The 20,343-nt window shown below is 42.1% G+C and overlaps 1 protein-coding gene across 1 annotated transcript in view; it reads left to right on the top strand.

Annotated features, from left to right (window-relative positions):
- Positions 1-20,343, top strand: part of LOC139346467 (alpha-1,6-mannosylglycoprotein 6-beta-N-acetylglucosaminyltransferase B-like) — a 106,592-nt gene that overhangs the window by 4,302 nt on the left and 81,947 nt on the right. Inside the window, exon 2 of the mRNA XM_070985498.1 lies at positions 1,465-1,577. Coding sequence (XP_070841599.1) covers positions 1,465-1,577 — 113 coding nt within the window. The remainder of the gene's footprint in view (positions 1-1,464; positions 1,578-20,343) is intronic.

Genomic DNA, 20,343 nt, shown 5'->3' with positions numbered 1-20,343 from the left:
TAAAGTGGGACTCGACTTGTTAGTCATGTAGGCTGACTGGTATTTTGTCCAGCGGATGAGATTCACAGACAGCTTTTCCTCCCTGGTGTAAGCCTTGGCATCATAAGATAACCTTTGATCCATACACTGAAGAGAATAGCTTAACTAGGGCAGGATTTACACAGATACAAAAGACCTGATTTTCAACTCTTTTAAGTCAAAGATCTGACTCTCTCATGGCTGTCGAACAAGAGGGAACCCACACGGAGTCTCATTTTATTCTCCCTTCTGAGGTGCGGTGATGTTTCAAATATCAGATCTGCTGCACAAAGCGGGGTATAGCAGAAGTTTACGTTTCAAAGCTCAGCTCTGCGCCACAGATTATTTTACAATATAAGCGCTGGTTTAAAGACTTAGGTCCACATTTATCCAAGTCTATCTTAAAACAATACTCATATCCTGGTATGTACATAGAAAGAGTGATTTTTGGCTGAAATCATTCCTCCTGTCCTGCCTGGCCGTGAATATACCCACTTGACTTGGCCGCTGAAGTTGGGCCGCTGAAGTTAAAGAGACACACACTTTATGAACTGCATTAGTAAAGGATCTCTTCGGGGTCAGTATGGAGAGGAGAAACTACTGCAGCAACCAATAATCCATCCTTTAATGACATGTTATATATGACAAAGCAGTGACCAGAGAACAGGCCTTTGAATTCATACAGATTTGATAACTGAGGGAGACACAGTGTAGAGTAAGTCACTCAACTGTGACTGTGTTGCAGAGCTTATTGTTGTTGACCTAATTCAGAGTGGCTCGGAGAGGGGCAAGAGACTGGAAGTTTTAGCTATCTTTCCACTCTTCTTCTCACCTTAAAAGCCTGAATGTTTTGGTTGTCTGTCCTCTTCTTGCCTTTTTCTTTCTATCCCCTCTGCATGCCTTTGATATTACATAAATCATCACATCCATTTTGCCTGCACTTAGGGACAAACTGCTCACCCTTATTTTGTCAGTCGTCCTAGATGCATGCTGGCCGATAACATCGAAACACTAAAATGTTTCAGGTGCCCTTTGGCTTCAAGTTTCTACTTTTCTGCGAGTGGCCGTTGTTTTATTTATGCTCTGCCTCCTGGAAGTGCTCTCTGCTGTTACTTCACTGTCCCTTTGTTTCTCCTCTCCTCTGCCCTCCTCCACATTTTGCCTTGCTCTCTCCTCTCCCGCTTTTTTCTCCTCACTGTCGATCATTCTGACGCACAATCCTGTCGCCCGTAATTGTCAACCTGTTCGTCTTCTGACATTCTTCCTCTTTGTTTTTCAAGCCTCTCCCTCTTCATCCACTCAACTACCTCACCATCCACCCTCCTCATCTTCATATTTCCCAGCTACTCACCCAAAACATCTCTTTACCTGCCCTTCCCTATAAATATGTCTATTTGTCTCAACTGCTGTTTCATCTGTTCCCTCTCTCCTCCCTCTGTGTTGCAGGATATTCGTGGTGGGAATAGGCTTCTTCAGCCTGTGCTTTCTAATGACCTCTCTGGGGGGGCAGTTCTCAGCCAAGAGACTGGGGGACTCCCCCTTCACCATCCGCACAGAAGGTACTGACATGTGCAGAGCGTGTGTCTGAGTGCATGTGTGCGCGTGTGTTTGTGTGTAAACAGTTCCCTCAGTGAGTCGAAATGCCGTGATGTCACTGCATATTGCTGTGCTATAACTCTCCACGGTCCTGCCGGTGCTTCACTGCCATGTGGCACTTCGTCAAAGCCGCACCACCTGCCACTGGGAACATAAAATGTCCTGCTATATTGCTATGAGGCAAAGAAATCATAAAGTAAATGTAAATTCCATTGCAGAACCAGCGTGACCAGTGAATTTCATTCATATAACCTTCAGTAGAAAAGCTGCTTTTTCTTTATTTGCTCTCAAGTGGCGAGAGATAAATCAACATGCTTGTACAAGAGGTCTGATGTGTGGGGGTGGGTTTGGACGTGAGGTAGAGAGGCCAACCAGCGGCTTAGAAGTTATTGGTCTGATCCGAGGCAGTGACAGCAGAGTAGGTGGCTAATATTACATCTGTGATGCACCGCACTGATGGGCAGTCTTCTCTCCTCTCTCTCTCTCTCTCTCTCTCTCTCTCTCTCTCTCTCTCTCTCTCTCTCTCTCTCTCTCTCTCTCTCTCTCTCTCTCTCTCTCTATATATATATATATATATAGTGTGTGTGTGTGTGTGTGTGTGTGTAAGAGAGAGAGAGACATGCAGGTATATGAAAATACATGTGAATATATATATTTGCTGAAATGTTATTTACTTAGCTGACAGTACTTTACAGCTATACATAATTTATGACAGAATTAATCCACTTAATGTTTATAGACTGACAGCAAAAATCGCTCTTGTTTTTTTCATGCACTACCTCTGATGACTTACCTCTGATAAGCAATCCAGCCTAAAATGCTTTTTACAGCTCCCCCGAACCCCCCCAGGATTCGCTGTAAGACTCACCACTATAGGGAAGTCCATTAAAGCAAGTCTATTTAACTTTCATTGTAACCACAAGTGGGAAGTATCATACGATGACGCACTGAATTTAAGTTGTGAGTCAGCGGTTGAGTTGAGTGCAGACGACTAACATTAGCTACAGATGAGCACAACACAAATCTTCACAAACCAAAACAAAAGAAATGAATACACTGACTTTTTTTTTTTTTTTTGGAAATGGCAGGTAGGCTCATGAAGGGTTGAACAAGGATCAGGTGTAAAGGGATGAACGGAGGGTCAAATGGAGATCAATGAGGAAGTTAAGAATTTCCTAAAAATTTTCGGCTTGTGGTCTTTTCACAGAATCCAGCAAAGCAGAGCTACTTTATTCTTTGGTTACTTTATCTGTGCTTTTTTTTATTTGTCTAGACATCTCATTTTGCTAATAAACTGTGATCTCTGAACATTTTCCACAGCCAAAATTAGGCTTTATCATAACCACGTTCGGTGGGGACTCGGCTTCAGCATACCTCTGTGGTTCCTGTGCTGAGAGCGAAAAAGGGACAGGCTGTGGGAGAGAGAGCTGAGAGAACTGAGACAAACAGGAGGGAATGGGGTTAGACACACCTACCTATATAGGTAGACACAGAAGAGTGAAGTAGGGCGAGGTGGGGTTTTGCTTAAGTTACAATGACTGCATTTAGTGCTAGTCTATCAAAATATGTCAGATTTGTAAGAGCATGTGAAGAGTGTCACATCTCAGTTTGTTTGTCTACAAACAAATACTGTAAATAATGACCCTAACATCCATGAATTTCCATAAGACTGCACATTGCTTGCCAGTGTTGCTTGCACACAGAGGCCTGCATCCGGCAAAGCCGCATCTCACCGGTGAAATATCCTTAACACGTCTGTTGACTGGCGCTATCACGTGACCTGCAGTGAAAGCTGACCGCCAGGGGCAAGGCAGAAAAAGAAAAAAAAGAACGCCATTGTAATCTCCTGCCGTACGGGGTGCGGAGATTGAAAGTCAGAGGTCATTTTGTGGAGGCCAACCACTTCTCACTACTGCCAGAGTTAAAATCAGCAATCCTGCGTTCCGAGGGCTGCTTCCACATGTGTGTGGGCACAACAGTAGTTGAAGCATGCCATGTGTCAGTTTACGTGGGTGTGCGAGCAACTGAAAGACGGAGCAAGCGCTACTTTAAGTGTGAATGAGTCAGGTGTTGGTGAATATACGGTTTATGCTGTAATCTGTCAGAGAAAACGAGGAAGCAGGGGAACAGAAGCAGAATATTGTGGACTTAATTGATGGATAGATGCAGAGGCATGAAATCAAGTGCTCTGTGTGTGTGTTTGTGTGTGTGTGAGAGAGAGATAATGGGGCAGGGTGGTGGTCATTTGAGATTTACTGTGTTTGTAATAAATTGAGATTACTGTCTTTGTGTGATAAATTAAGATTAGTGTGTATGCGTCAGTGTTTCTTAGTAAAATGCACTTGATTAATCAGCTGCTCGTGTGTTGCTGCCTGGGACATCTGGAGCAAGCTCATTAAAAACTGTATAGTGTCCAACTGTGGTTCCCCATCGGAGTTCACTTTGTGTGTGTGCGTCTCTAAATGCGTTTGTGTGTGTGTGTGTGTGTGTGTGTGTGTGTGTGTGTGTGTGTGTGTGTGTGTGTCCCTCTTTATGTACAGTAGGTAAATACTTTTGTGCTCGTCCATGCATTCACAGTGCGCCTGCCTGGGTACATTTGTTTATGTGTATGCCGCACTGTTTCACCCTCTTTTCTCCCTTTATGTGTGGATCCGCGGTCTCCCACCTCACACTGTTTGTGCTGCCTTCTCCATTTGTGTCTGTACGTGCGTGTTTATGTGTGTTTGTGATGAGCTGGCAGGAAATCGGCTGTTAAATGGGGCGACAGCAGCAATGTGGGACAAGATTGAGACCAGAGAGACTGAGAGACCGATCCATCTGCTCTCTGCAAATCAGCCCCGCAAAAAACAACTGGCCCTTTCATTAAGCCTCCACTCACCACCTGCAGAGCAGCACACATGCATGCACACGCGTGCACTCGCACGGACACACACCGCTCCCGTGTCTCATTAAATACATGTCAATTCTGGCAGACCTTCCATGTGAAACTATGCATTGTTGCCAAATTAAGAATTTTCTCCAAATTCTCCGGCTCTGGTCTTTTCGCACAGACCAGCGAAGCAGGGCTACTTTATTTTGTGGTTACTTTATTTTTATATGGCCAGAAGACATGTTTTCTATAACCAGAATTAGGCTTTATCATAACCATGTTTGTGATCATTTGACAGCTACCAAGAAATTTTGGATTTCTGGTTCGGGAGCAGGTTGGCCCGAACAATTCATTGTTTTTGTATCGAAATCATTTTTGAAAGAGTACAATTTTAAAATCCAAGAGCCATCATTTTAATTCCAATTTACATAATCAAGTAAAAGTTTAAGCGGGGGAATAGATGATTTCACTGCCTCCAATGGCATCTGCTGCTGGTATATTCATTAAGCTGGAGAAAATGAATGTTAGTTCTGTGAGTTGGGCAAACAACAAATTCTTGGCTGTGTGTGCTTTCTCTCCCAGCATGCCAGTGTGGGTACAATTAACACTTTGCCAAAGATGGTTTTGCACAAGCAGAAACACCACTGAAAGAAATGAGGAGAGGGCTGCGTGTTTTTTTTTTTCTGTTCACCAACAGTGTCCGTCTCTCCATGACGGATACAGGTGATGGCTTGATGTCCGTTTCAGAGCAGCAGCCAGCAGGCAGCTTGAGAGGCGGCTTGATTTGCGAGATCACGCGAGACGGGAAGCCATTTAGCCATGCTTTAAGTTGGGCATGTGTGGCTGAACCACAGTGGTTTGGACCAATGAGTGTCATATGAGGAACTACTGGCAGCTACGTGCGGGCATGGCATTTAGGTGTAAAGCGTCAGGTTAAGCAGGTTGCTTGGCAGTAGTTTATTACAAATGACAGCTGAGTTGTCTGAATATCCTGGTTACATTTTCAGCACATCATATTATTGTTGTGAGCTTATCACTTTAAGCTCTGAATTGAAACCTGTAAGATTTGGGGCTGTGAAGCAGCCTGCTCTGTCAGTCTATGAGGCTAACATCGTTAGCTGAAGCAGCTGCAGTGCAGTGCAGTGCTGTCAACAGGTGTATTTAAGTCCACCAGTTCAATATCAAAATACTGCTTAACCAGCGTGATCCATTTTGCAGTGTCAATCAAAATAATACCATTTTTGAGCATTAAGATTAAATCTGGATTTTATTTGCATGTGTCAAATACACTCCTGCAGAAGTTCATTCAATGTGAGATTAAATTAGTCAGATGTTCACTGTGCAACTTTATTTAAAAGTTGGGCTTTTCTTCAAGTGACGGGTTTAAAAAACTAAAATTGTTATTAAATCTTGTAGCTGACTTTCTAGTAAATAATCACAACTTAAATAGCATCACAATATTGATCAGAACAGTCTCAATTAGATGTTTTCCTAAAATTCTGCAGCCCCAGGAGCAGTTTCATTTGTGGTCCAGTGTAGAAGATTTTTATACATTACGCTGCGTGAGCTTATTTCTCTCCTAGAAAAGCTTTTTTCCCAAGTTAAAACAGAGCAATTTTACTCAGAGTTTTGCTTGACACAACAAACTGTCAAAAGCTGTTTTGTCTTGTCCATTGCCTTTAGCTCTCTCTCAAACATGACCTCTAAAAAGGAAATACTTCATCGCAAAAATGGGCCAGATGCCTTTCTTAAAAAGACTGGCGTCATAACGATGACTGAATTTAGGGATTTAAACATACAGATGGCATTCTGACCTAAAGAAGACAGCTGACAGTCACTGCTGTCCAATTGCATTCTCTCAAAATGTGCATGTTTCACTGTGTTTAGATGTCATTGTCTAACAAGGCTTTGAGTTGAGGATGACTGACTCAGCAGCTGTCATGTAAGGCTAATCCATGCTGCGTTGACAGCGAGGCCATCAGGAACACAAGTAGACAAGTTGCTTTTCTGTATTTAAATCAAATTCATAGGCTTTCATCTTGCATTGTGTCTCAGCCATTTTTACACAGCTATCAGCTTGCTGTTTGCACACAATAACAGCCAAATTTGTGTAGAGCTTTGTCACCTTAGTGGGAGTTGCGCTGATAGCAATTGTTTGGGTATTAGCTGAATTTCATCGCCACCTCTCGCTTCTGTGGATTATCAGCTTCCATTGGAGGTTCAGAGCGCTGGGTTTTCTCTGAAATCCCCTTCTCTCCTCAGTGACTCACAAACTCATCAAGAGCTGTGAGCCAGAGATGGAGAGGTAGGGGCTCAATAGTGAAAATTAGAGAGTAGAGGAGGAGGAGGAAAGAGGTGGAAATGGAGTGGAGCTTGTATGTGTTTGTGTGTGTATCTGTGATTAAGAAAGAGAATGAGATTTCTAGAGGTTGCATTGCTCACAGCATCCTCGGATGAAAAACAGGGATAAAAAGGTACACACGCAGATTTCTTTTCACTCGATTAAAATACATCAGACGTGAGAAAGATGTTAGCTTGATCAAAGGCCCTCCCTATGGACCTTGTTCATACTCTGCAGTTTATTACATTAACAAGGACCCATGACAGTCCCCTCACCCTGTTTGTTCTAGCAGAAAGACTCAAGGCTTTCTCCATCTAGGTTGGTCCCAGCTGGGAGAGAGAAAAGGATTTTAAATGTGTACCTCCGTTTGAAACTCTGCATTTCTCTGATAACTGTAGGTTTAATTGCGAACTGATTGAGAATGCCGCCAATAGAAGACTACATAGATTTATAGAAAGGAAGACTTGTAGTCGCCATGTCTTGCATTGAACTCTGTTCTGTGATGTACATCTGGAAGTTTCAATGCCATCAGTCAGAAAGAGAATCACAAGCATTGTGTCACATTCAAATAAGATATTTTTACTCATGTCCGAAGAGGATCTCAGCAGAGAGTTTCCACGTGTTACAGTTCTTTGGTCATTATAAAGTAAAGTGCTTATAAAGTGTTTAGTTATTTAGCACATGCACTGTGTATTTCAGTATGTCAGTGTGCGGTAGCTGGTACCAGTTGAGTGCACCAGACATCCCCGCTCTGTGGTCCCCTTTCATATTTTTTTCACACTGGATGTTCATCTCTATCGCACGTTCCCTGCAGTTATGTTGCTTTCCCGTCGCTTCATGTCTAACAAATCTGGCATGACAATCTTCTGCATGTCGCAGGCTCTAGGTGCAGCAGGGGAGTCACTCGGAGAGTACACTTTATTACTGCACTCATAGCCTGGGGAGTTTGAATGGACGCTGTGTGTGTGTGTGTGTGTGTGTGTGTGTGTGTGTGTGTGTGTGTGTGTGTGTGTGTGTGTGTGTGTGTGTGTGTGTGTGTGTGTGTGTGTGTGTGTGTGTGTGTGTGTGTGTGTGTGTGTGTGTGTGTGTGTGTGTGTCAACTGAGTGCCAAAAATATTAAATGTTTGGGAGTGAATCAGTGTGTGTGTGACTGTGTGTGTGTCTGTCTCTTTTGAGTAAGTGTGTTTGTGCTTTCCTGTCTTCACAAGTTTAGAGAGTATAAAATTCTAAATCAAGGCAGTTTAGCCAATTTTTGCTTTTATAGTTTAGTTATTATATATTATAGTATAATATTGCACGTCCATCGCCTCAGAGAGCTGGAAACTTTTATTGGGCTTCAGTGTAGAATATGTGATACAAAGATCAGGTAACTCTGTCTAGTGGAAACTCCAGATCACCTGATTAGGTCACCTAACTCAGACAAACAATTAAATGTAATTTAGAATATTGTTTAGCAACGGCATGATTACAGCATGCTTCTGGTGAATTTTGCTATTTCCCACACAAAAACTCAAGATTGCCTCTTTTAGCTCTGTGTGTAGAGTATGAATGAATGACTGAATGTCAATCTTAGCTAATTTAGTCACTGGTTTTACCATGCTTTGAGTTGTGTGCACATGATTTTGTGCATGCAGTGGATCAGAGGGTTGACATCAGCTAGTTTTTTTGTACTCAAATGACTGATTTTACAAATGTGTAAATTGCAGCTTGAAAGCTGCTTAATGCCAGCCTTCTGGATTTGGAGATTTGTTGGTTTATTTCTCTTTAGAGAGGAGCTGCAATTTGATCCCTATCCATAAAGCAAAGCAAAGCAAAGCAAAGCCAAGCACCGTTCAATCAGATTGCACCCAGAGACGTAAAAAAAGGACATCCTCAAGTTTGTGGGTAAGTAGGAAAAACTACCGCACGGGGTTTAAATTAGGATGAGGGTAAGATTAGGGTTTGGTTAGATGAGTGGTAACATGAGTGTGTCGTGGTACCTGTAATGATTAGTTTCAGGTATGAAGAGATGTATGAGGTTAAAGGAAGCTGGTGAGTCATGTTATGCTGTATTAGTCATGAGAGTGATGGGAAGCTTTCGTCGTAGAAAACACACTTACTGAACAAACAGGTTAAAATACTCAGAAAAAGGTAGTGCAGATTTTTACCTTTTGTTGTACAAAAGCTTGTCAGAGGGTAGTACATGCGCAATTGTACATAAGGGTAATCTCTCTGACAGATCTATTTTTCCACCACTACTTCTCCTTCAGAAGTGCAGTTGTAGCACGTATCCAGAAGACCATATTGTGATAATGCCAAGTCCTCTGTTTGCTGCTGCTTTGCTGTTTACCTTCACTCTTGGCCTGGGCAGAGGGGGAATACAGACAGAGATACTTCACATAGACCAACCAGTAGGAGACACTATTGTTGTGACATGATGATCCTTCACCAGCTTCCAATGCATACTGCCAATTGCATTTAAAGGCCAAACCAAAAACACCTCAAAAACACCTCGAACAGGGACTGAACACAGTCTTCCAGTGCAGAAGTTATGATCTAAATTCTTCATCTATAAATCCCCTGACAGGTAAAATAAAATGCTAAATGGATTAAAAACTTTAGACTGGACATTACTATAATATTGACCACCCTCTTCAGTGTGTCTTTGAGAGAGGAACACAACCTCAGCTGCTCTTTTGGAGCTGCACAGTGGGGAGAAATAGATGTTTGTGCTTTGCACTTAAACAGCTTTGAGGGTTGAACGTGAAGTATTACTATACTTGCTGAAAAGGGAGCAAAGGTGCTCAGTCAATACACCATGGGATGTTGATTTTAAAAGGAGAGCATTTGTTGGCAGTTTCAGTGCAGTGCGGGTACACCGAAATGACCAAATGGCTGCCATATTATTTGTCTAAAACGTTGAGCTCAGAGTGTCAGAGACATTTGCATTAAGGGGTTGACTATGCGTAGCAAATTGTTATAGAGTAAACTATTGTGGAAAAGGCTCTGCTCTTTGAAGGAGGCTCTGGAAGAATCAGTGCAGCAATGAGGATTCTACTGGTAGAACTAATCCCACCGTAACAAACACATTAATAAACATTAAATCTTACTTAAAACAACAATAGCAAAAAGCTAGCAGTGTGGAGGAGGTCGGGGTGGTGGAGGGAGCTGCAGCAAGGAAATGGTACAGTATCAGCACAGAACAGAGACAAGTGTCAGGTTATACAACTTGTAATTGCTGCAGCTGAATGAATATGATTGGATGTCAGTAGTCAGCTGGTAGCCAAGCAGCTGCTGAATGAGCCACTGATGGTTAAGTATGAATGAAACATCTGATGAGACAACTCATGCAAGTGCAAGTTCTGTGTTCTGCATGAACTAACGCTGTGCTCCATGTTCCTTTGTCACTGGTACGAGCACTGAGCAGCATCTTACATTCCTCTGCTGTGTCCTTTTATCAAATGTGCACTTTACCTCACGTGCCCTATATCTTTACAAGTGCCGTAAATTTGTACCTGTGCTACATCTATTTAACACACCTGTACTATCCATATTTTTATCTCTCCGACCCAACTTTGTTCTGACTGTGTGCAAACTTCAGACCATTCACCGTATTATTCCATCCTGATCTGATTCCTAACACAATACATATTAATGAGAAAGCCTATCCACTTTCCAAGTATAGAGTGCCATTGTTCTGACCTAAGTGCTATTACCCGGCCGTAAATGAGAAATTTCTCCACAGCACATTATGTTATGGTTATGTCTCTGGGAAGGTTACTCTGCAGCAATATGCTGTCTCAATTACCCAGCCTGCATCAAGCTTTGTCTACAGGTCGCTAGCTCATCGTTTCCTCGGCCATAAGCTGGTAATTTTCTCGAGCCCTGATAGTGTCATACTCGAGCGTGCTTGTGCTTTCTTTCTCTAGATATACACTAATGGTGTTTAGGAAGCCATGGCCTCTGTTGCCTGACAGTTTTGGGAAGACTACTGACTGTATTACGTCTGTTTTGACAGAAATGACAGCTGTATTTGTCTGGTTTCTTTACTGGTGTGGGCTGATAAAGTCGTGAAAGCACACCAAGCATGACTTGAGATTATTTCTTTCCTGAAGCCACCTCTTTTCCCACATCTTTCCCCTTCTCCTCCTGTTTCTCATTCCCTCTCATTTCTTTCCCTCAGAGATGAATATATTAAGAGCCTGGTGTGAGACTGAATAATTGCAGGGTAGCTGTAGCTTTTTCTTTGTTTCTTCTTCTGCGCCCCTTTTTTTCTGCTCTGTGCCTGTGTTGAACACTGTTGGACAACCCCCCCCAACACACACACACACACACACACACACACACACACACACACACACACACACACACACACACACACACACACACTCAACCATTTTACTACCTTCAAAGTGACAGATTCGACTCTAAATAATGAAGCTTAGTTTCAGATGGTTAACAGACAGTTTGAGGCAATATCAGAAAGTCAGTCTTATAAGCCTTTTCTTCATGTGCAGCAGACCCTGCCTCTTGTTGTGTTTTGTTGAAAAAGATCTAAAATGATCTTCCTTGAGGTGGTTTAAAAGACGGATATGGTATGTGCAAAGGAACTGACAAGATGCAAAGCAAATGACAGTAATGTAGTGTAGCGAAGGAGTTCCTCAAAATATGAAGTAATGTTGGGCGCCAGACAGGAGAATACTCAAAAAATCAACCTGCCAATATTTTAAAACAGATACTACCAGAAATAACCCAGAAAACCCCAGCAGCTGGTCTCCTCGCCACAAAATCACACAATAAAAACACAACAGAGTGATCCAGTTAATAAGTTTTCTTATTAACAACCAATTATTAATCAAAACATATCAGATCAATAATCAACTCAAATGTCTCTCAGCTTATAAAGGTTCGTTCATAAAACAGAAACCAAATTCAAAGGAAATATTTCAAGAGTAATCACAAAACCAAAAGTTCTTTAAAGAAATAAAAACAGTTCCTATCAGTTAATGAAAAACAAATTGTGGGTTTGTGGATGTGAGTGTGAGTGTGTATAGTTTGGGTGTAATTCAGTTCAGTTCAGGAGGTATTTCTGTTGGGGGGGGGGGGGGGGGGTAATTCAGTCCAGAGGGATATATGTAACAGCGTAGTTTGAGGTCTGACGTTGGGAGAAGCCAGAAGAGTTTCAGGGAAAAAAAGGGACTTATCTGACACTCTTCACCCAACTTGGACAGAGATCGTTGCCACTGCATCCAAACAGGCCAAGGACCATAGACTCGGCTTCTTTCCGCCTGCTCCAGGGATCAGCTTCTTCCTCCAGTGTCCAGTTGAACATCATTAATACTTGGTTTAATTTACTTGCTTCTTGAAATTAAGCTGGCAACTTAAGTGAAATTTGACTTATCTCCTTTTTCTTTCTTTCTCACCTATCACTTCCTTTTCAGTCCTCCCTCAAGCCTCCTTTGTCTGATTTCCCTCCTTTTTTGAGCTCTCAGGTGTGTGATTTATCATCTCCCTCCCCCTTCATTTCCTGCTCAGGTGGAAAAGGCTGTGTTGTCATTTCCTTTTTTCCCTTCCTGCTACAGTAGCATCACTGTTTTGTGATATTAGCTCATATAGTGTAAACAAATGAGACTGTGACATTGCAAAGCTTTCAGGGCCTCCGCACTGCACCTTGTTGTATATTAAGTGTCTGTATTTTTGTACAATGTATCATCTGTTGGCAGAGAATTTGTGATTGGTTCCTGGCATGTGACATTGCGTTCTCTTACTGTATTGCAAAATGAAACTGCCCCTGGTAGAAATGGGTAGAGAGCAGAACTAAGCTGAGAAGTGCATGCATAAGCTGCCAAAGATAAATAATGTTGCCAACACTGATTTTAGATTAGTGTGGCACAGTAAATCCCATACACTGTATGTACTGTATCTGAAGTGCTTTGTTGGATATGGTGCTAGAGGCGCAACACCTGCGAGAGCACTGGTGCTATTTCAGGAAATGCTGCAAGGAGGAAGTGACACGTCTCTTAGGGCAGCAGAGATGCAGTATAGATAGACAGATGAGGCGAAAACAAAGGATGAGAGAGGTTGCTCTAATAAGAGTTAACTCTGCTGTGCTTGTCTGTTTCACAGTGTAATTCACTCCTGTTTGATTTGCATTGTTTGCTGCATTGACACTGCAGCTCTCTTTTCATCTTTGTCTTTCTGTCTCTCTGTCCCGTTTTTGTCTTTTGCAGTGGTTAATTGAGGATAATTAGCTGCATGTACCAACTGACAACTGCTGCTGATATGAGCTGTGGCATTTCAAATCAAACCCATTGACTTATTAAGATCCAACAGCCAAATCAGTTTTAATGAACCTCGCTCCTTCCCTGTTTAGAAAACATTATAACTGAACTGAAAGCATAAGGCATAATCTGTTTTATAAGATTCACACTCACCTTTTGTGTGAAACAGTCATGTATGATACACAAGGCTACCAAATTGATGACATTGTCAGTGTTTGACATGATGTCAGTCTCTTACTATTTGTTTGCATAGCTGATTTGTGCTTTCTTATGATGCTAATGATAAAATGCCAAACCTAAGTGACTGGAATCCATCAATGTTCAGACATAAAAATGATCAAGATGACTATACTTCCATACACACAGCGTGACGTTTTACACGCAGGCGTTTTTTAAAGTTTTACCAACACGAATGAAACAAACCAAGTGACAGACAATAGTGACTGCCTTGATTGCAAAACAACTAGGTGTAAAGATGGAGACACTCTCTCCCTCTCTGTTCCTCGAAGCTATACTCAAACACTCAAGACAGTTTCTTAAATATTTTCTCTACTACCCTTACAGTACATCACCCCTCCATTCCTACAAGATGAACAGAGAAAACAGCTCCTCCTGACAGGTAATGGCAGAGAAGGAGAGAGAGAGAGAGAGAGATAGAGAGAGAGAGAGAGAGATAGAGAGAGAGAGAGAGAGAGAGAGAGAGAGAGAGAGAGAGAGAGAGAGAGAGAGAGCCAGCCAGCCAGCCAGCCAGCCAGCCAGCCAGCCAGCCAGCCAGCCCTATTTGTGGCACCTGGGGAGATGCTGTGTCCGGGCTGGGCTGAGCTGAAAGTACTGTAGCCTGTAGTGGGGAGTGAATGCTGAGAGTTTAAGAAAGGAGGAGAAAGCTCAGCTGAGGGCAGCTGAAATGTTTTTATTTTAAAACTGGGGATACACATAGGTGCAAAGCTAAATTAAGACGCACGTGGGCCGAAAAGACAAATGCATAAACATTGTCTTTTTGCACGCTCGTCACGCAGTCATTTGAAATTACATTCAACCTGTCGGCATCGCTCTTATCTTCTCTTCACTTCTCTCTATCTGCCACGTGACTTCCACACAAACATGCGCACACACTTACAAAGATACGTCACGCTCTCCTTCCCTTCCAATAATCATGTGGCGGCAGTAATCACACCGGCAGCGTTGATTTGAGCTGTTATGTTACACACCTGCAGCCATGCATGATAATGTCACAAAGCTGTCGATGTTTGTCACACATAAACACTCACACGAGCTCTCTCTAATGCATACCTCCTCAGCATCAGCGTCCAATAAGCGATTTTTTTACCCCTGTCAGGTGTAGCTGTTTGGACACCTTTTTTTTTTTTTAAGAAATGTTAGAAATTGAAGGAGGAGAACAGACTTAATTTTACAGTTAAATTGTTCTCTTTCATTGGTGCGGTTTACACGCAGGTGGATAATCTGAGCTCTCACTTTACTGTGTCTCACAGACAGAAGAACTAAGTGTATCGAACCACTGTCAACTAAATGTTTGTAGGGCATCTTCATCGTAGATAATGTCATGCAGAGGTCATATGCAACCATGATTCCTATTGCTGACAAGAAGGCTAGTTTTGTGAAGATGACTTGCTATCTTACATGAAAACTGAACTGAATTTGTTAAAAAAAATCTCAAATATCATAAGAAAAAAACATTTGTAGCAATATCTCAGGCCAGTACAACAAACATGTGCTAATGCATGGAGATTTGTAATGTATGCACTCTGAGTAAGTGCAATGGCGTATGAAAACCAGGCCAGGAGCAAGTCATGGCAACCTGCCACAGGCAGAAAAAAAGAAAGCAAAACATTTCACTTCTGATGATCTGATCCTGGTCGCTGCACAACATGTTTTGTTCGTCTGCGAGACCCGATCCACCCCCCTCTCCCCCAAAGAGAGAAAGATGGAGTGAGAGGCTGCCTGGACGAGGGCAGGACACCCACGACCAGGTTATCAGTTTAAAAAATGCAGCATAGTGAGGATGTAGCCATTTCCTGTATGAGACGTTTATAGCGTGGATCTATCCAACTCGTGTTGGACCAGTTCCCTGTTTTTTATCAATTGATGGTTTTCATAATACACCTGTCTCTGGCTTCAGGAGGTGCTGCTAATGACTTTCTCTTAAAGCACGACTTCCCTTTGTGACTTTTCCCTTTTAAAATAAAACAGCTCATTGTTATTTCTGTAAATTGTCTATTTATTACCAAGGCATTTATTAGTAATGCAGTGAAGATGGAAGAAAATATGTGTTGCGTCGCTTGTTGATTTAAGGGCTGTTTCTGACTGAAAATTTTCAGAGCACCACTGGGACCAGTGCTACTAGTGGAAAAAGAATTAGTCTGGAGCCCTGCTTACCACTGTGTTACATCACTTTTTCTCTTAACAACACTCATGCATTTGGAATTGAGGATACTAATAGTTGAACTTTTGAAAGTGAAATTCTTTCCCCTTCTTGCTTGATTATGACTTTAGTTGCTCAACAGTCGGCATCTGTTGTAGTATTTTTTGCTTCATAATTTGGAGCACATTTTCAAGAGGAGACAGGACTGCAGACAGGCCAGTCTAGCCATACTCTTTTACGACAAAGCAATAATCCTGTAAAATATGCACGAAGTGGCTTGGTCTTCTCTCGCAGGGACGTGCCTGAAAAAGACAATCTGGATGGCAGCATGTTGCTCAAAGTAAGATATTTTCCTGTCAGGATTAATGGTGCATTCACAGATGTGCAAGTTACCACAAACACACCCTAAAATTTTCACAGATGCTGGCCTCATCAGACCACAGCACGCTTCTTTACTTTGTGTCCGTCCATCTCAGAGGACCTCAGGCTCAGAGAAGTCGGTGGCATTTCTGGATGTTGCTGATTTATGACTTTCGCTTTGCCCGGAAGAGTCTTCACGTGTATTTGTAAATGCAGCGATGAATTGTGTTTACAGACAGTGGTTTTCCAGTGTTCCAGAGCCCATGCAGTGATATCCTTTATACAGTTAGGTCAGGTTTTCATGCAGTGCTGCCTGAGGGATCGGAGGCCACATGCATTCAGTGTTTGTTTTCAGCCTTGCCCCTTGCGAGATTTCTCTGAATCCTTTGATCATACTGGACTAATTGCCCGCACAGTTTTTCACAAAGTGGTGAACCTCCCTCCATTCTTGCTTGTGAATGACTGAGCCTTTTTGAGGATGCCCCTTGCATACCCAATCATGATGCTGTCACCTGTCACCAAACCAAGAATCTTATAGTTTTTCACTTACTGAGTTTTTAATAGGCATTGTTTTAATTTTACATGCTCAGTCTGAAAAATACATTTCCATTGCTGCATATCACCTTCTTGATAATAAGGCAGTGGGTGTTCATGATTGTGATTAATGAATGTGTTCATAGAAATCTACAAAAACATATATATCTATTCAGTATCCATAAAGAAAAACATTTGCTAAGGCCATATACTGAATTGTAACAAGCACTTCAATGCTTTACATTGACATACTTGCCGCCTGCTGACGGCTCTCCTCTTCTCAAGCATCTGTTTAGAAGCTTACTGAACTGATCTGGTTGCGTGTGTGTGTGTAGGTGTGTGTGTGTGCGCGCGCTATACTGCCAAGCCTTGGGCTCTTCTTCTCCCTGGGAAAGTTTAAATGGCATTACCTGTCAGCTTGGATGATAGCGCCCATCCGTTTCTCAGTAAATAACAGACGTGCCGAAGCGCAACAGAAAAAGCAATTTCTAAAAGGTTTTCCCAAATCTCTCATACTTTGTTTCTGTCATGTAACGTTCAGTAGATTTGTCTGCTGAGAAATGTATCCCGTTTGAATGGGAACAGATTTAACAAGCGCTACTTTTCCCTGTCAGAAACACTCACCTAACAATCGGTGTGGTGGAGTACAGTTGCTTTCCTGGGATTTACAAATCATTGTATGTTTAAAGCTTTTCATTTCGAGCACAAGTTTGGTTTCAAAGTCGCAGAGGCGATGCGTGAAACACAGTGTTGTACAGTTGCTAATTATGGCTTTTGGCTTATATTAGCAGTCTCGAAATGACTTCATCTTGGTCTGTATGGCTGTAGGTTTAAATATTAGTGTCAGTGAGTGCATATGCGGGCATGCATGCCACCGTGTTGGCATACATATGGACATGTTGGGTCAGATTAAAATTTCTCGACCTGCCTTTGGGAGATCAAGTTGGGTTAATCTGTTTTGATCGATCACTTTCATTTCCTTAATGGCTCCGCTCAAGGCGGCGTCAGTCTCTGTGGCTCCCACCAGGCTATTGGTCTGAGAAAAATGAAATGTGTCTAACTAACTGCATCCTATGGTTGTGGAAGCATCCAAATACATCTTACATGTATTTAACACATAGAAACCTGAAGTTCATGCTGTAGATTTTTAGCACATACACACCAGTGGTCTTGTTGTTTCTAAACATATATGTAGCTCGTTGCATGCATATGCACCAGTCCCCACTGTCTATCACACACTTGCAGCTAAATGTATCCACAAGCTTTCAGAGTAGCTGGCCTCAGTTTAGCAAATCGATGGAGAAAGCTGCCTCAAGCACCTCAGCACAGCTTTGTACAAATACAACCAATGCTACATGTATTTCAAGAGAAAAAAAAAGTAGTTTAATGTGTTTTACATCGACATTCAAATGCACACAGTTGAGAGCACTTAGTATACTTCCTCTATGACAGCGTGTTTGGTGTGTGAATTATGCATCTGTTTATGTGTAACGCAACCCCTGTGCATGGTGTCCATTGTTTCATTCCTGCAAGTACACACGAGTTCCCCTCGTCTATCTACACTGACCCTTAAATTATAAATGTATGTAGTTCTGTCTCTGCTGTTCATGCTCTGCATGTCTTGCAGTGTCGCTGTCATGTTTCAGCATGGCTTCTCTAACACAAATTGTGATATCCAGTTATAACGGCATGCTTCAAACACATGTCTTCAACCTCTAGTTAGTCACATGTGTCTCCCTCACTTAGGCCTTATTTCTTGTGTCCCCATGAAGGACAAAATGCTGGCAAAAAGTGAACTATGCCTCTACCTTTACGCTAAATGTCTGCTGTCTGCAGCTGAATGAATCAATACCATACCACCATTACCAGGACAATCAGTGTCACTGCTGTCAATGACCAGACAAAATATGTTGAGGTTAAGCTGTGTTGTGCGTGTCTTAGTGACCACGCATCATCATTTGCTCGACAAAGGTGGAGCGTTGGGGGAATAAGTTGCCTCTATGCACTGCCAATATATTGATATTTTTCTGTGACACTTGAGCTACAGCCATTTCTCCAGTGCACAGTTTGGATGTTATAAAGTATACAGCATTGAACCAAAGCCTGCCTGCTGAAAAGGAATCAGGGAATCTGCTGGCCAAGAAGTAACAAGAAATTGCAGCACAGAGATGCCAAACTCAGTTTGAGGCAATTTTGAACGAGTGTCACCGGAGAGCACTGACAAGGTGATTTTTCAACCATAAAATACCTCACTCGTAATTCTGGAAACAAAAAAAAGAAAAGAAATCCATGTCAAGATTTTTTGGTGACATTATTTGTTTCTTCTTTTGAAAGTTACCAGCCCATAAAAAATATTGTTATCTGAAAATTCACTATATCAGCATCCACCTCAGAAAGTTTATATTGGCTAGGCTGTAGTGGATATATATGAAAGAAAATAGTCAATAGTCTAATGAACCACTTAAAGACTTAATACCATTGCTGAAAAGACGTGTGTTGCACCTGTGACCACACCAACAACTGATGTCACAGCATTCTAGCACACCTACAGTACACATCTGCAGCAAAGCAAGTTAATCTTCTGGAGGTCAGCACAAGCAAGACCACCCAGGTAAGGGGTTTGATAATGTGTTTTGGTAAAGTGTTGAAATTGCAATCTAAAAAAGTAACACGTTTTTTTCTGATATAAAATAATATCACACTGATTTAGGTTTCTATCACTTTGTGTGTGTCAGCTCTTCTGCAAAGAGACTTTATTTGCATACTGAAATGGAAAGGTGGCAGGCTACTGTGCTGCAATGAGACTGAATGGTAGCACAAGAAGTCCTAAGTCCTATCTTGTAAAAGGAATAAGTTACAGATTTCACTTTTCAGATACACAAGCTATACACGGCACATATTAAACATACAGTACACACAATCTTATTCAACGTGTCACACACAAGGAACTGGTAGGACAGTTGTATGTTAATTTGGTTCACATTTTTTTCACGTAGGAACAACACAAACACACTGTCTAGTCCGTGTCATCACTATTTCAAAAGAACATCACTCTCAGCACGGGGGAATGAATAAATAATTGATTAGCCATCCTGTGGGACTTAATAAGTGTGTTATTTGCATGCAGTGTGTTATTATTTGCGTGTTGGACCTCTGTATGAATGTGAGCGTGTTGTGCACGTTTCTACTGGGCCAACAATAATCATCGCACACTATTGCCTTTAAGTGGCTTGCAGTGCTGTCAACAAAGCACCCACTTTGTTCCCAGTCTCCCTCTACAATAGCTAACGTCTCCTCTCTGCATCAGCATCAGCAGAATAAAGCACAGTGGTGTCTCAGGTAGCGGAAAGATAACGCAATTAGGCAGAGACTGCCGGGCCTCAGCTGCAAACAGAGGCTTATCGAGGCTGACATAGCTGTCAGATTAAGCTGGGAGGGAGACAGATCAGAGCCTGAGCTTTAGTATATATATTTGTTGATTTGCGTGTGAGTGTTTGGATGTGTATGAGACAGAGACAGAGCAGGCAGATGCAGCAGGCTGCTCCAGATTACACATCAGAGTGTCAATTGGAAATGGAGGTCACTCTTGTCTTGGTCCACTTGAACACAAACGTGTTAGGGCCTCTGTCATTTGGCCCAGTTGCGGCTTTATAATTTCCCTCTGTTGGTTTCTTCTCATCTGTTTCTTCCGTTCTTATACTCGGCTACAGAGTTGAAAAGCAATGAAAGACTTTAAATATAACTCAGTTGGTCTCTCAGTTAACTGTGCCAGCTGGAGGTCGTAACAGATGTGTGTAATGGATCAAAATATTTCTTTCTTTCGTGCTTTCATTTGGAGCCTCAACTCAATGACCCTGCTTCATATTACATTCCAGTAATATGTATCACTTCACATTCATCCACTAAAGTTCATGGGAAATATGCAGCAGTAAATGTGATCGATTATTCAGAGGGCTCATTGGTTTTGTTTAATTGCTTCCATAAT

Source organism: Chaetodon trifascialis, chromosome 2 (genome assembly GCF_039877785.1).
Source record: "Chaetodon trifascialis isolate fChaTrf1 chromosome 2, fChaTrf1.hap1, whole genome shotgun sequence".
Taxonomy (NCBI): domain Eukaryota; kingdom Metazoa; phylum Chordata; class Actinopteri; order Chaetodontiformes; family Chaetodontidae; genus Chaetodon; species Chaetodon trifascialis.
Note: the sequence above shows the minus strand (reverse complement) of the source record. Positions and strands in the feature narration are given on the sequence as shown.